We start from the raw sequence: 15525 nt of genomic DNA, 5'->3' as shown, positions 1-15525 counted from the left end.
AAAAAAAAAGGAAAAAAAATAAAGAAAGGCAGCTTTTGATATTGTGGAGGCTAAGCCATGTTTGTATGCTGATGGAATCATCCTGTAGTAATGCAGAGGGGGATCATGTGGTGGGGGAGGGGACAAGAGCTAATGAATAAATGGGGAGACAGCCATGGGACCTGGGGCCCATCTTCACAGCTCCCATTGCAGCCAAATCAAGGCAGGGAGCGTGGTGGGTTTGGGAATGCTTCTTCTCATCTGATGCTTCTGTTTGTTTGTCAGTGACACACGGGTGAGATGAGGGGCGTGGGGGATGCTGTTGTGAAATGATGACCTGGAACAGAGGGGAGGGCGATGTGGCCATGGAAAAGTGAGACTTGCTGGCAGCATCAGACATGAGTGGTTACTGCTTGAAAGTGAAACCCATCAATAAGACAGGATGTTCTCCAGCCCGCGTTGAGCTGCTTAACATGGGTACAAGGCTGGGTGGGTTTAGCCAGGGTGGGGTTTGCCAATGAACACAGCAGGATGAGACAGGGCAGGTGCTGGCAGGGCATGCTAGTGACCGTGTATTTGCAGGTTGCCCGGTCAGGTCAAAGAACTAGGAAGTGGCAGAGCCGGGGGAGGGGAGGGTGTCTGGGAGAGGTTGGGGAAGCCTCCCAGGTGTTCAGGGACACTTTGGATTGTGTGGCTGTGGCTGAGGGCAAATGGGTGGAAGAAATCCATGCTGATGTGGAAGAAGCCACCACCTGGGATGAACCCAAGGGCTCCAGAGTGTAAGAGCATTCTTGACGCCCACTCAGAATACACACACAGACACACACACACACACGTGTGCACATCCATGTGCACTTTCACACAGCCACACACACCTTCCTCAGTTTGACTCCAAATAGGGGTTTGATGTGCCATATCTGCCTCTGCCCTCTTCCTCTTCCTGATCCCCCCTGCCCTACCCCTACACAGCCCGTCCCCATCCCCATTATGGCCCTACTTACTGGTGGAGGAAGAGGCCCCGGTGCTGGCTGGGTCTCCACAGCCTCACCCCTGAATAGAGGAGAAACCCGCAGGTGGGGGAAGGGCTCAGCTGAAGGTTTGCCCCCCTCCCCTCCCCTCTCAGCCCCGAGGACACCCAGTTCCACCCCAGCCTCATCTCCTTGGCCTTCTCATCTCAGGGGGCTCCTTATTTCCCCACATCCTCATGTACACAGGCTCACAGAACCAAGCATTCTGGTATTCCAGCCGTTACACAGGTGGGGAAATTGAGACCCAGGGGAGCATGACCTGCCCAAGGTCCTCTACCGAGTCAGGAGCAGTCTGGACTAGAATTCACCTCACCTGAAACTCAGCAGAAGGGCATCCTTGTTGGGGGCAGGGGATGGCACTGGAGGGTGACTTACCCTCCTTTTGTTTTTGTAGGTCCAGGCATGGATGGCAGGAAGGAGCTAGCTGTCTTCTCCTCTGGAGCCACCGTGGACGTTGGGGGCATTGCTTCCTGAGAGCTGTCCCCATGTCCCCCTGGGCTGGGCTCTGGCGGAGCCTCCTGTGGCCTGATGTGTGGGACATCTGCCTCCTTGGGGCACTTGTCTCCCAGTGGCTGGCCACGGCCGGCCAAGGGGCAGCAAGGCTCTGCTGGCTGCACCACGTCTGCCTGGTGACCGAGGGTGCATTGATATCCGGGGCCCTGCCGAGGACAAGGACACTAAGGCTGGGGAGCTCCATCCTGGTTCCCAGGTGAACCTCAAAGCTCCAGGTGAACTGGAGACCAGTAATGACACACTTACTAGGATCCCAGCACTTCAGGCATCATCTTACTTAATTCTCCCAGTGCTCCTAGAAGGCAGCACAGGTACTCCTACACTTTGAGGGGTGAAGAAATTGAAGCCCAGAGAAGGCGCGGCCTACCCAAAGAACCACACTTCCCTGTGGGAGTGGAATGAGAGCATGGAAAATTGAGAAGATCCCCTTTAAATAGGATTTTCTTGTGTGTGTGTGTGTGTGTGTGTGTGTGTGTGTGTTTTATTTTTTTCTCTTTTTTGAGACAAGTCTCACTCTGTCACCTAGGCTAGAGTACAGTGGCATGAACACAGCTCATTGCAGCCTTAACCTCCTAGGCTCAAGGGATCCCCCTGCTTCAGCCTCCCAAGTAGCTGGGACTACAGATACCTGTTACCATGCCTGGCTGATATTTTTAAATGTTTGGTAGAGATGAGGTCTCACTATGTTGCTCAGACTGGTCTTGAACTCCTGGGCTCAAGCATTCCTCCTGCCTCAGCCTCCCGAAGTGCTGGGATTACAGGCATGAGCCACCACACCCAGCCTTAAATGGGATTTTCTAAGGGATGTTTCAAAGAACAAGAATCCTTCACGAGGCTCCTTAAAAAGAGGGGTTTTGGCCAGGCGTGGTGGTACACACCTGCAATCTCAGAATTTTGGGAGGCCGAGGGGCAGGTGGATCACTTGAAGTCAGGAATTCATGACCAGCCTGGCCAATATGGCGAAATTCCGTCTCTACTAAAAATACAAAATTAGCTAGGCATGGTGGCTCATGCCTGTAATCCCAGCTACTTGGGAGGCTGAGGCATGAGAAACACTTGAACCCAGGAGGCGGAGGTTGCAATAAGCCATGATCACACCACTGCACTCCAGCCTGGGAGACAGAGTGAGACTCTGTCTCTTAAAAAAATAAATAAATAAAGGCCTAAGTGGGTGGATCACATGAGGTTAGGAGTTCAGGACCAGCCTGGCCAGCATGGTGAAACCCTGTCTCTACTAAAAATACAAAAATTAGCTGGGCGTAGTAGTGTGTGCCTGTAATCCCAGCCACTCAGGAGACTGAGGTGGGAGGATCACTTGAACCTCCCACCTCAACCTCCCACCTGAGGCAGAGGTTGAAGTGAGTCCAGATCACACCACTGCATTCCAGCCTGGGCAACAAGGCAAGACTCTATGTCCAAACAAAAAGAAAGAAAAGAAAACAAAGAAAAGAAATGTGGTATATTGTGGTATATCCATAGAATGGAAATATTACTGAGCAACCAAAAGAACAACATGTTGATACACACAATACACGAATCTCTTTCTTTTTCTCTCTCTTTTTTTTTTTTTTGAGACAGAGTCTTGCTCTGTCCTTCAGGCTGGAGTGCAATGGTGTGATCTTGGCTCACTGCAACCTCTGCCTCCCGGGTTCAAGTGATTCTCCTGCCTCAGCCTCCCGAGTAGCTGAGATTACATGCGCCTGCTACCATGCCCGGCTAATTTTTATTTTTATTTATTTATTTTTTTTGAGATGGAGTCTTGCTCAGTTGCCCAGGCTGGAGTGCAGTGGCGTGATCTCGTCTCACTGCAAGCTCCGCCTCCCGGGTTCACGCCATTCTCCTGCCTCAGCCTCCTGAGTAACTGGGACTACAGGTGCCCACCACCACGCCCGGCTAATTTTTTTTTTTTTTTTGAGACGGAGTCTCGCTCTGTTGCCCAGGCTGGAGTGCAGTGGCACAATCTCAGCTCACTGCAAGCTCCTCCTCCCGGGTTCACGCCATTCTCCTGCCTCAGCCTCCCGAGTAGCTGGGACTACAGGCGCCCTCCACCATGCCTGGCTAATTTTTTTGTATTTTTAGTAGGAGACGGGGTTTCACTGTGTTAGCCAGGATGGTCTCGATCTCCTGACCTCGTGATCTGCCCGCCTCGGCCTCCCAAAGTGCTGGGATTATAGGCGTGAGCTACCGCGCCTGGTCTTTTTTTTTTTTAAATATTTTTGGTAAAGACGGGGTTTCACCATGTTAGCCAGGATGGTCTCGATCTCCTGACCTTGTGATCCACCCACCTTGGCCTCCCAAAGTGCTGGGATTAACAGGCGTGAGCCACCACGCCCGGCCTGGAAACAAGACTTAAATGCTTGTGATGTAGGCTGGGGGAATAGTCCAGTGACTCACAGACTGAGTGCTTGACATCTTCAGGGCACAGAGGGGAGCAAACACTCTGTAACCCAGGCTGGAGTGCAGTGGCCTGAACACAGCTCATTGCAGCCTTGACCTTCTGGGCTCAAGGGATCCCCCTGCCTCAGCCTCCCAAGTAGCTGGGACTACAGGTACATGCACCAGAATGGAGGGCATGCTGGGAGGGGGCTCTTTTACCTCCTCTGTGGTAGGTCATTCCATACCCTTCTTCCCAGATCTCCTAGGAGGGTACCTGGCAGCTCTCAGGAGGCTCATCCTCCCCGGTTCCCCGGTTCCGTTGCCTCCTCTGCTGGCCCTCGATCTCCTTTCCGGAGCCCAGCTGCTGCAGCCCTTCAGGTCCTTCAGGAACCCAGGAAGGCAGCAACCCTAGCTCACTCTGATCCTGGCCTGCTTGCAGCTCCTGGGACCCTTCCTGGGGGACCCAAGAGGACTGCTTCTTCCTGGAGAAAATAGACAAAGTGACACTTCAGCTCCCAGACTGGGGCACTGTTCTATGTTCTTATAGGGTTAGGCATACCATAGGTGCATACCTAACGCCTGGAGGGACAAATGGAGGACCCACAGGAATTCCCCAAATCATAGATACTTTCATGTCAATGTTTTGGGGAGTTAAAATTTAAACTTTCAAAATTATTTGTAGAGACAAGGTCTCACTGTGTTGCCCAGGCTGGTCTTGAACTCCTGGGCTCAAGCAATCTTCCCACTTCGGCCTCCCGAAGTGCTGGGATTAGAGGTGTGCACCATTGCGTCCAGCCTAGAATTTAAGGCTTATAGTATTTTTAAAACTATTTTTCAGAAAAAAATGAAACAAAAATCAGAACTGGGATGCAGAGAAGACAAGAGATTTGAGCTTAAGGTCATAAAGCTAAAGATAACTGTTCAAAATTTGAAGCTGTGTCTATCCGATCTCACTTTAGTATTCTGGAGTATTTCCTCCAAGCTTCTTCCTATGCATATGTATACTTATATTTTTTGAGACAGAGTCTTGCTCTGTCACCCAGGTTGGAATGCAGTGGCATGATCTCAGCTCACTGCAACCTCCACCTCCTGGGCTCAAGCAATCCTCCTGCCTTAGGCTCTCAAGTAGCTGAGACTACAGGCATATGCCACCGTGCCTGGCTAATCTTACCATATTTTTTGTAGAGATGGGGTTTCACAATGTTGTCCAGGCTGGTCTTGAACTCCTGGGCTTAAGTAATCCTCCCACTTCAACCTCCCAAAGTGTTGAGATTACAGGCGTGAACCATGGTGCCTGGCCATTGCATACATATATATACATACACACACACACACACACACACACACACACACACACACACACACATATATTTTGTTTTTTCTTTGAGATGGAATTTCGCTTTTGTTGCCCAGGCTGGAGTGCAGTGGTGTGATCTCGGCTCACTGCAACCTTTGCCTCCTGGGTTCAAGTGATTCTCCTGCCTTAGCCTCCCAAGTAGCTGGGATTACAGGCATGTGCCACCAAGCCCGGCTAATTTTATATTTTTAGTAGAGACGGGGTTTTGCCATGTTGGCCAGGCTGGTTTCAAATCCCTGACCTCAGGTGACCCTCCCACCTTGACCTCCCAAAGTTCTGGGATTGCAGGTGTGAGCCACTGTGGCTGGCCTAGTCTACTTTCTTCAATTAACATCATAGCCTACATTTTTCCCATGCTAAAAATCCTTCAGAAACATGCTTTATATGTTTTTTACGTTCATTAAATGTATACAATTCCATATTTTATAGATAACCATCATTAACCATTTCCCTATTGTGTGGGCGCTTCAGGGGTTTCCAATTTTTTAGTATTTATTTATTTTTTTGTAGTTTTAGTAGAGGCAGGGTTTCACCATGTTGGCCAGGCTTCTCTTGAACTCCTGACTTAAGGTGATCCACTCACTTCGGCCTCCCAAAGTGCTGGGATTACAGGCATGAGCCACCGCACCCGGCCCAATTTATTAGTATTTAAGATAATGTGACAGTGAAAATCTTTGTGCATAAAACTGCCTGAATCACCAATTATTTCCTCATGGCCTATTTCCAGAAATGGGTGAGGATAAAGGTAGTTTCAAGGCAGTTTAAACAAATTGCCACGTTGATGAAACAGGTATGCCTAAATGGTTTCTGTTTCCACCAGCATGGTAGGCAGTAGTTGTCTCAGTGGGCCTCGGACCTGGCTTGAGTTCTCTCTCCTAACTTTTCTTGTACAGGAGGCTATTTAGGAGCTTCTGGTTATAGTCAAATCCAACTAAGCCAGCTAGCCTTTATTATTTCTATTACCCAAGCCTTTCACGTTGCCTTCTTTGGCTCGCTCTTGATTTTCTCTTTTTGAATATATTCTTGCTGTAGAAAAGGTTTAAAATATATACAAAATTTAGAAAACAATTACATGTATATCTTTTATGTGTTCCTGTGTTTCCCAACCTTTTTTTTGTTCATTATTCTATTAATTCAGTGAATCTATCTATCTATATATATATATGTATTTTTTTTTTTTTCCTAAGACAGTCTCGCTCTGTCACCCAGGCTAGAGTACAGTGGCGTGATCTCGGCTCACTGCAAGCTCCGCCTCCTGGGTTCACGCCATTCTCCTGCCTCAGCCTCCCCAGTAGAGTAGCTGGGACTACAGGCGCCCACCACCACGCCTGGCTAATTTTTTGTATTTTCAGTAGAGAGGGAGTTTCACTGTGTTCACCAGGATGGTCTCGATCTCCCGACCTCGTGATCCGCCCACCTCGGCCTCCCAAAGTGCTGGGATTACAGGCGTGAGCCACTGCGCCCGGCCTTAGTGAATCAATATTTATAGAACATTTACTACGTGTCAGGCATAGTACTAGGCACGAGGGCTTTGAGGCTGAACCAGGTACATGATACTCCTCAAACAAGACACATAAAAGATGTTTGTGGTCTTGTTGGGGGAGTTCAGACAAAAGGTGAACACGAACTCCTTAGTGCAACCGGTGCAGTGAAAGAGAAGGACAAGGTGCTGTGGCAGGTGGAGCTGCCTTGGCCTGGGAGTGCTCCATTCTCTCTCCCTCGCAAGTGGGCTACAGGGCGTTGTCTCCTGGACCTGTTCTCTGGAAAGCCCCTCAGCTCACCCTGGTTTTGCTGGAGGCCTCTGCTCCTGTGTCCTGAGCTCTGAAGGCCCCTCCTTGAATGTGTCTCTGTATCTGGGCCCCTTCTCTGGCCCTCCTGAAGCTGATGAGAGCTGCTTCCTGCTGCCCACTTCCGAAGCATCTGGAAACATGACCTGGACAGAGATATCCATGGCACTGGCTTGAGGGCTGGCATTGAGTAGCCATTCTGGAGTGATCCCTCCCACTCGTCCCTGGGCACTCTCCTGGCCTCAAGGACAGGGAGATCCCATGCCTGACTGGGGAAGCTGTTGGAGAGGGGTGAGCAGGAGCCAAGAGGCAGAGATGGGGGCTGGCCCTGCTGTTGCTGTTGCTTAGCACTTAAGGCTCTGGTATGAACTGGAGTCCAGATTAGTACCTGAGACAAGGGGATTGCCCTGAGGACAGCTTGAAAGAGCACCCTGGGGGACCCCAAGACTCTCACAAGGTCCAAGAGAGGCCTTTGACAATTCCCATGCCTTCAAAACACAGGCTGTAGTTTGAACTGAGTTTCTATTTCATTTTTTGAGAGAGAGTTTCACTCTGTTGCCCAGGCTGAAGTGCAGTGGTGAGATCTCGGCTCCCTGCAACCTTCACCTGCTGGGTTCAAGCGATTCTCGTGCCTCAGCTTCCCGAGTAGGTGGGATTAGAGGTGTGTGCCACCATGCCCAACTAATTTTTGTATGTTTTTTTTTTTTTGTAGGCCAGGCCGGTCTCAAACTTCTGACCTCAAGCGATCCACCCGTCTCAGCCTCCCAAAGTGCTGGGCTTACAGGCATGAGCCACCGTGCCTGGCCTGAACTGGGTTTTGATCACTATCATGGTCTGTCACTCTCCAACTGGGTGACCTGGAGCCAGTGATTGAGACCCAGCTCCAAGCATCACCAGAGTCAGCAAACTCCAAACAAATGGACTCGATTAATTGCCCTTGATATAATACAAGATTCTGATGTGAGCTAATACTAACAGGCACCTACTATGAGGCAGGGCCTGTGCTAGGTGCCTTCTAGGGATTTGACCCAGTTAGTCCTCACCGTAAAACAAATGAGGCTCAAAGGGGTGCAGTGACATGCCCAATGTCATACAGCTGGGTAAGTGGTGGGACTGGGACCCCATGACGATGCTTGTTGAAAAAATAAATGGGTGGGTGAAGGCAGCCCTGAATGTTCACCTCTAGCCTCTCTCCTAGTCTCCTCTTCCTAGCTTCCTGTCCTAGTCTCCTCCCTCCAGGCCCTCTCCCTGCCCCAGGGGAAGCGAGGATTTATAACAGAGGCTACAGGGAACATACCCAAAGGCATGTTGACTTTTTTTTGTTGTTGTTTTTTTTCTTGTCCTTTTTGTGGAGAACGGGGTCTCGCTATATTGCCCAGGCAGGTCTCAGACTCCCGGACTCAAGCTATCCTCCTACCTCTGCCTCCCTAAATGCTGGGATCACAGGTGTGAGCCAGTGCACCTGGCCTTTTTTTTTTTTTTTTTTTCTGAGAGGGGGTCTCACTGTGTTGCCCAGGCTGGTCTTTAACTCCTGGGCTCAAGCAATCTGCCCACTTCTGTCTCCCAAAGTGTTGGGATTGCAGGCATGAGCCACGGCACCTGACTGACTTTTCATTTTAATTAATTAATTTGTTTGTTTATTTATTTTTGAGACGGAGTTTCACTCTTGTTGCCCAGGCTGGAGTGCAATGGTGCAGTCTCTGCTCACCGAAACCTCCACCTCCCAGGTTCAAGCGATTCTCCTGCCTCAGTCTCCCGAGTTACTGGGATTACCGGCATGCACCACCATGCCAGGCTAATTTTGTATTTTTAGTAGAGACTGTGTTTCTCCATGTTGGTCAGGGTGGTCTTGAATTCCCGACCTCAGGTGATCCACCCACCTCAGCCTCCCAAAGTGCTGGGATTGTAGGCATGAGCCACCACGCCCGACTGGCTGATTTTTTAAATGGTGATATCTTTGGCCCTGAGGAAACTGGATGGGGAGGAGGCTCTTCTTTACGCTCTTCAGTTCATGCTACTTGGTACATTCAAAAAGAGGCTGGCAGGGCGCGGTGGCTCACACCTGTAATCTTAGCACTTTGGGAGGCCGAGGTGGGTGGATCAGTTGGGGTCAGGAGTTTAAGACCAGCGTGTCCAACATGGTGAAATCCCATCTCTTCTAAAAATACAAAAAAATTAGATGGAAATCGTTTGAACCCAGGAGGCAGAGGTTGTAGTGAGCCGTGATCACACCATTGCACTCTAGTCTGGGTGACAGAACAAGACTCTTGTCTCAAAAAAAAAAACAAAACGCTGGGCATGGAGGCTTACACCTATAATCCCAACACTTTGGGAGGCTGAGGCAGGCAGATCACTTGAGCCCATGAGTTCAAGACCGGCCTGGGCAACATGATAAAGCCTTGTCTCTACAAAAAAATAAAAAATTAGCTTGGTGTGGTGGCACATACCACGCCTATAGTTCCAGCTACTCAGGAGGCTGAGGCAGGGGGATTGCTTGAGCCTGGGAGTTCAAAGCTGCAGTGAGCCATGATCATGACACTGCACTCCAGCCTGGGTGAGAGAGTGAGACCCTGTCTCAAAAACAAACAAACAAACAAACAAAGAAACATATTTGATGGAAAGAGGCTGAGAGGTGTGATGGAAGCTTAGGATGCAGGCTGGGCGCTGTGGAGGGGCATGGAGGGAAGCCCTGAGTAGCTGTCAGGAGAATAAAGCTGGGCTGGAGGCTGCAACGGGAGTTCGGAGGCCATGGAAGGCACCTAGAAGAGCAAGTAGGCAATTCTGGGTTTGCTCACCCTGTAGCTCTTTCCGTTACAGAAGCCAGCATTGTTTTTGGGAAGCTTCTCTTCTCCATTCAGCCCATGGGGCTCAGTGGAGCCACCTATCACCTCTGTCTCCATTGTATCGAGATCCAGACCACTCCCCACTGCCGTGGTGACTGGTTCGAGGGTGAGCATCTGACCACAATCTGGGCCAATGACAGTGATGCTAGAGACTTGCTTCAACTATTGCAAAGAGGCTCACTTCCTGTTGGAATGCTAAACCAGAGTATGTAAGATGGGAAGATGTAATCCTGGAGTGGCCAGGGCAATCCCTGCCATCTTGCAGGGAGAGCTTGCCTGAGAATGAATCCAACACAGAGCAACATAGAGCCAAGAGAGCCATTTAGCACCTTGATCTAGCCACACCTGAAGTCTATGAATGCATTTGTCAGTTACCCAAACTGATGTATTCTCTTTTCTGCTTAATCCAGTTTGAATTGGGTTTTGTGTCCATTTTTAACAGAGCCTTAATTAAAGCAGCTGGGGAGGAAGCCTGGGCAGGGGAAGGGAAAGGTGCCAGCTAGGAGTGAATGGATCAGAACATTGGGTACAGGTCCCTACCTGGCTGACTCCTGGTATGGTAGGTTCAACACCAGCCCGCTTTATGGTGATCCTCAGGCCAGGGCTTGGCTGGGTCCCTGGAACCTTGATTCTACCCTCTGTGTACATCTGGGTGTTTCTATTGTCCATGATGCCAGGGCCAACACAGCTGCCAAGGGAGGGGCATCAGCTACTGTGCTCCTACAGGAGAAATCCAGTCAAGCTTCCCACCAAGCCCATCACCTAACTGCTGCTTCAGGAGCCCATGTGGAGCCTGTAATGTAGACAGCGTGGCTGGTGGGAAGAGGCGGGGCCAGGCCTCGCAAGGAGAGGCATGCCTCAAAACCAGAGAGCTAGCCACGTGCCATTTACCCACATGCGTTTCCTAGTTCTCACAATGACCCTGAGGAAAAGGGGCTCTGGAAGGCACAAGACTTGCCCAAGATCCAACACCTGCTAGGTTGCAGACGAAGATTTGAACTATGGCCTGTTGAATCCCAAAACCCAGGCACTTTCCCCGTCTGCGACATTTCCTAAAGGATATTCTTTGGCATACTGGTCCCTTGAGATGCTCCATGGGGTTCCAAGGTTAAATGCCTTTGGAAAGTGCTGTGATAAGCAAAATGATACAGGCTCTTTCCTGTACAACCTCTCAGAGCCTTTAGAATACTAATATGCCTTTTAAAGAGAGTCCAAGAATGTCACAGCTGCTCCTGCTATAGATGAAAACTCCATGTTCTTAAATGGAGCTAAGGAACAGGAACTGGGGACATCTGTCCATCTGTCTCAGGGCCCCAAGGTCTCCAGTGGCAATCTGCAGTTCACCAAAGCACCCACACCCTGCCCTGGACACATCCTTTCTTTTTCTTTTCTTCTTCTCTTTTTATTATTATTATTTTTTTTGAGACAGAGTCTCGCTCAGTGGCCCAGGCTGGAGTGCAATGGCGCGATCTAGGCTCACTGCAACCTCCGCCTCCTGGGTTCACGCCATTCTCCTGCCTTAGCCTCCATAGTAGCTGGGACTATAGGCGCCTGCTGCAACGCCTGGCTAATTTTTTGTATTTTTAGTAGAGATGGGGTTTCACCATGTTAGCCAGGATGGTCTTGATGTCCTGACCTCATGATCCGCCCGCCTCGGCCTCCCAAAGTGCTGGGATTACAGACGTGAGCCACCGCGCCTGGCCTTCTTCTTCTTTTTGTTTTTTTTGTTTTGTTTTGTTTTTTGTTTGTTTGTTTTGAGACAGAGTCTTGCTCTGTTGCCCAGGCTGGAGTGCAGTGGTGTGATCTTGGCTCACTGCAACCTCTGCCTACCGGGTTCAAGCAATTCTCCTGCCTCAGCCTCCCTAGTAGCTGGGATGATAGGCGGCCACCACCATGCCCGGCTAATTTTTGTATTTTTAGTAGAGATGGGGTTTCACCAGGTTGGCCAGACTGGTCTTGAACTCCTGACCTCAGTGATCCACCCGCCTCAGCCTCCCAAAGTGTTGGGATTACAGGGGTGAGCCACTGCACCTGACCATTTCTAAAGGCTTTCTTACTGTCTCTCCTCCACCTCTTTCATCCAACCTCATATTCAGCTGTGCCACCACTCCCTACACAAATTTTCTGTTTTAATCCAGGCAGGCTCCTGCAATCCTAGTCCCACAGATCCCAGCCTCTGTGCCCACCTCCCATTTTTTCTATCTTTCTAATAGCCCCCAACCCAGTCTTCAAGCTCCTCCCTCTTCTCCAAGTTTCCAACCATCTCAGCTCTCTCTCCAGCCACTGAATTCCTTTGAGGCAACATCAGCGCCATTTCTATGGGTACATGGATCTCCTTTCACTGTTAACTAGTTTCCAGGAGTAAATCCTAACCCCACACCCCTTCCTCCCATAGTGAGACCGTATGACCTTGAAGATCTTGATGGTGCTTCTTCCACTTTATATCACGGCAGGCCCGCCAGCATCCATGGAGGAATCTTCTATGTGCTGGAAATCTTTGTAAACAGTATTCTAACAGCCCCTGTGAGGTCAGTGGGTTCAGCCCTGTTTTAAAGATAGGGAAATTAAGGCTCCGAGCAATGTCTTGTCCAATACCACAAGGCCAGTCTGCAGAGGAACTGGATTCAAACCCAGGCCTGTCTGCCTCCCACGGCCGCCCATCTCACCATATCATTTTGTCTACAAAGAATGTCTACATTCATTTCCTCGTGCAATCAATAACCATTTAATGACATGTGCCCGTGCTAGGGACGTCAGGCCTTGGGGGATACACTGGGTGTCCTGACGGTTCCCACAGTTTACCAGGGACACAGAGGAGGTGCACTTAATAGCTGCTGACCCAAGTCCCCACTTCCTCTTCCTGTCCTCCAGGTCCTTCCTGCAGTTAGAGCTGCACCCCTACCATGCAAACCAGACCTCAGCTGGTTTGGTGGGGTGACCTCCCACCCCCGGTGCAGCTCTGGCCTCACAAAGGACCAGGCTCTCACCTGGAGCAGAAAAGTCAGGGCTGTGGCCAAGTCCTTCTCTCTTCCCTTGGAGTTCCTTGCCCCTCCCCAGCCTCTTTCCCATTAGGGTTCCCCTAACCTTTCCTGCTTCCTCTGAGTCTTCCTGTCTCAGGGGTGGATGAACCACCTAGGGAAAATCTCCCCCCACGCCCCTCAAACACCCCCGCTATTATCCATTGTCTCTGCCTGAGAATGTGCAGGCTCAGACTTGGACTTCTCAGGCCTCAGTATTCCACAAACTGAAGTTTTACTGAAGTTTTACTGGAGCCCAGAGGGGTTCCAGCCCCCATCTGTCCACATCTGGAGCTTGCTAACTGTGAGAAGCTAGACAACGAGGGGACGCCCCAATGCTAGTTAGAGGGGCTTGGAATCCAAGAGCAGAACAGGGAGAGAAGTTGACAAATATCGACTATGTCTCCCTTTCAGATCACTTGGGACCCTTTTTTGTTCACAGCTGTATTGAAATTTAACTCACATATCATACAATTCACCCATTTAAAGTGTTACAATTCAATGGCTTTTAGGATATTCACAGAGTTGTGCAACCCTCGCCCTAATTCTAGAATATTTCTATCACCCCAAAAAGAAACCCCACACCCCTTGGCCATCATCCCTAATCTTCCCACCCCAAACCCAGCCCTAGGTAACCACTGATCTACTTTCTGTCTTAGTGGATTTGTCTATTCTGGACATTCCATATAAATGGAATCATACAATATGTGGTCCTTGGTGACTAGCTTCTTTCACTTAACATCATGTTTTCAAGGTTCATCCGTGTTGTAGCACATATCAGAATTTCATTCCTTTTTGTGGTTGAGTAATATTTCACTGTATGGATATACCCCATTTTGTTTATCCATTCATCAGTAGATAGAAATTTGGGTTGTTTCTTTTTTTTTCCTTTTTTTTTTTGAGACAGGGTTTTGCTCTGTCACTCAGGTTGGAGTGCAGCAGTGCAATCATAGCTTACTATAGCCTCAAACTCCCGGGCTCAAGTGATCCTCCCACCTCAGCCTCTGAGTGGCTGGCTGGGACTAGAGATGCATGCCACCATGTCTCGCTCGTCTTAAAATTTTTAAAATTTTAAATAGAGGCGAGGTCTCATTAGGTTGCCCAGGCTGCTCAAAGTCCTGAGCTTAAGTGATCCTCCCACCTTGGCCTCCCAAACTGCTGGGATTACAGGTGTGAGCCACCATGCCTGGACTGTTTCCACATTTTAGCTATTATGAATAATGCTGCTATGAACATTCATGTACAAGTTTTTATATGAACATACATTTGCATTTCTCTTGGGTATGTAGCTAGGAGTGGAATTGCTGAGTCATATGTCAACTCTATGTTTAGCTTTTTAGTAATTGCCAGACTTTCTCAAAGTGGCTGTATCATTTTACCTTCTTACCAGCAGCATATGAGTGTTCCAATTTTTCTGCATCTCCTTTTTTTTTTTTTTTTGAGACGGAGTCTCGCTGTGTTGCCCAGGCTGGAGTGCAGTGGCGTGATCTCGGCTCACTGCAAGCTCCGCTTCCCGGGTTCACGCCATTCTCCCACCTCAGCCTCCCAAGTAGCTGGGACTACAGGCGCCTGCCACCACGCCCGGCTAGTTTTTTTGTATTTTTAGTAGAGACGGGGTTTCACTGTGTTAGCCAGGATGGTCTCGATCTCCTGACCTCGTGATCCACCCGCCTCGGCCTCCCAAAGTGCTGGGATTACAGGCTTCAGCCACCGCGCCCGGCCACTGCATCTTCTCCAACACTTGTTATTATCTGTCTTTTTATTTTTTATTTTTTGAGACAGGGTCTTGCTCTATCACAGAGGATGGAGTGCAGTGGTATGATCATAGCTCAATGCAAACTCCGACTCTGGGGTTCAAGGGATGCTTCCACCTTAGCCTCCTGAGTAGCTGAGAGTACAGGTGCAAACCACCACACCTGGCTAATTTTTAAATATTTTGTAGATGGGAATCTCACTATGTTGTCCAGGCTGGTCTTGAACTCCTGGGCTCAAGGGATCCTCCTGCCTCAGCCTCCCAATGTGTTGGGATTACAGGTGTCAGCCACTGTACCTGGCCTTACTTGTCTTTTTTATCATAGCTATCCTAGTGGGTATGAGTGTAAAGTGTTATCTCATTCTGATTTTGATTTGCATTTCCCTAATGGCCAATAATGTTGAACATCTTCACGTGCTTATTGGCCATTTGTCTATCTTCTTTGGAAAAATGTCTATTCAGAGCCTTAGCCTTCGTCCTTTTTTTTTTTTTTTGAGACAGAGTCTTGCTGTGTTGCCCAGGCTAGAGTGCAGCAGCCTAGTTCCAGCTTACTGCAACCTCCACCTCCCATGTCCAAACAGTTCTCCTGCCTCAGCCTCCCTAGTAGCTGGGATTACATACAGGTGCGCACCACTATGCCTGTCTAATTTTTGTATTTTTAGTAGAGATGCAGTTTTACCATGTGGACCAGGCTGGTCTCAAACTCTTGACCTCAGGTGATCTGCCCACCTCAGCCTCCCAAAGTGCTGGGATTATAAGGTATAAGTCACCACACCTGGCCCTGTTTTTTGTTTTTATTTTTATTTTTTTTCAGACAGGGTCTTTACTCTGTCCACAGGCTGGACTGCAGTGGCATGAACGTGGCTCACTAT

The 15525-nt window shown here is 49.4% G+C and overlaps 1 protein-coding gene across 4 annotated transcripts in view; it reads right to left on the bottom strand.

Annotated features, from left to right (window-relative positions):
- Window positions 1–15525, bottom strand: part of SPATA21 (spermatogenesis associated 21) — a 50404-nt gene that overhangs the window by 33115 nt on the left and 1764 nt on the right. The window contains exons 1-5 of one of the 4 annotated variants that reach the window (XM_015122247.3): window positions 10424–10552; window positions 7035–7186; window positions 4171–4378; window positions 1383–1666; window positions 981–1029 (exon numbers count right to left, since the gene is read on the bottom strand). In XM_015122247.3, coding sequence (XP_014977733.3) covers window positions 981–1029; window positions 1383–1666; window positions 4171–4378; window positions 7035–7186; window positions 10424–10552 — 822 coding nt within the window. Of the gene's footprint in view, window positions 1–980; window positions 1030–1382; window positions 1667–4170; window positions 4379–7034; window positions 7187–10423; window positions 10604–12292; window positions 12428–15525 lie in introns of those variants that run through there. The other 3 variants (XR_013407290.1, XM_077972874.1, XM_028839118.2) reach the window with 3 other exon arrangements.

This window comes from Macaca mulatta, chromosome 1, assembly GCF_049350105.2.
Source record: "Macaca mulatta isolate MMU2019108-1 chromosome 1, T2T-MMU8v2.0, whole genome shotgun sequence".
NCBI lineage: Eukaryota > Metazoa > Chordata > Mammalia > Primates > Cercopithecidae > Macaca > Macaca mulatta.
The sequence above is the reverse complement of the archived record's forward strand: the minus strand, read 5'-3'. Positions and strand labels throughout refer to the sequence as shown.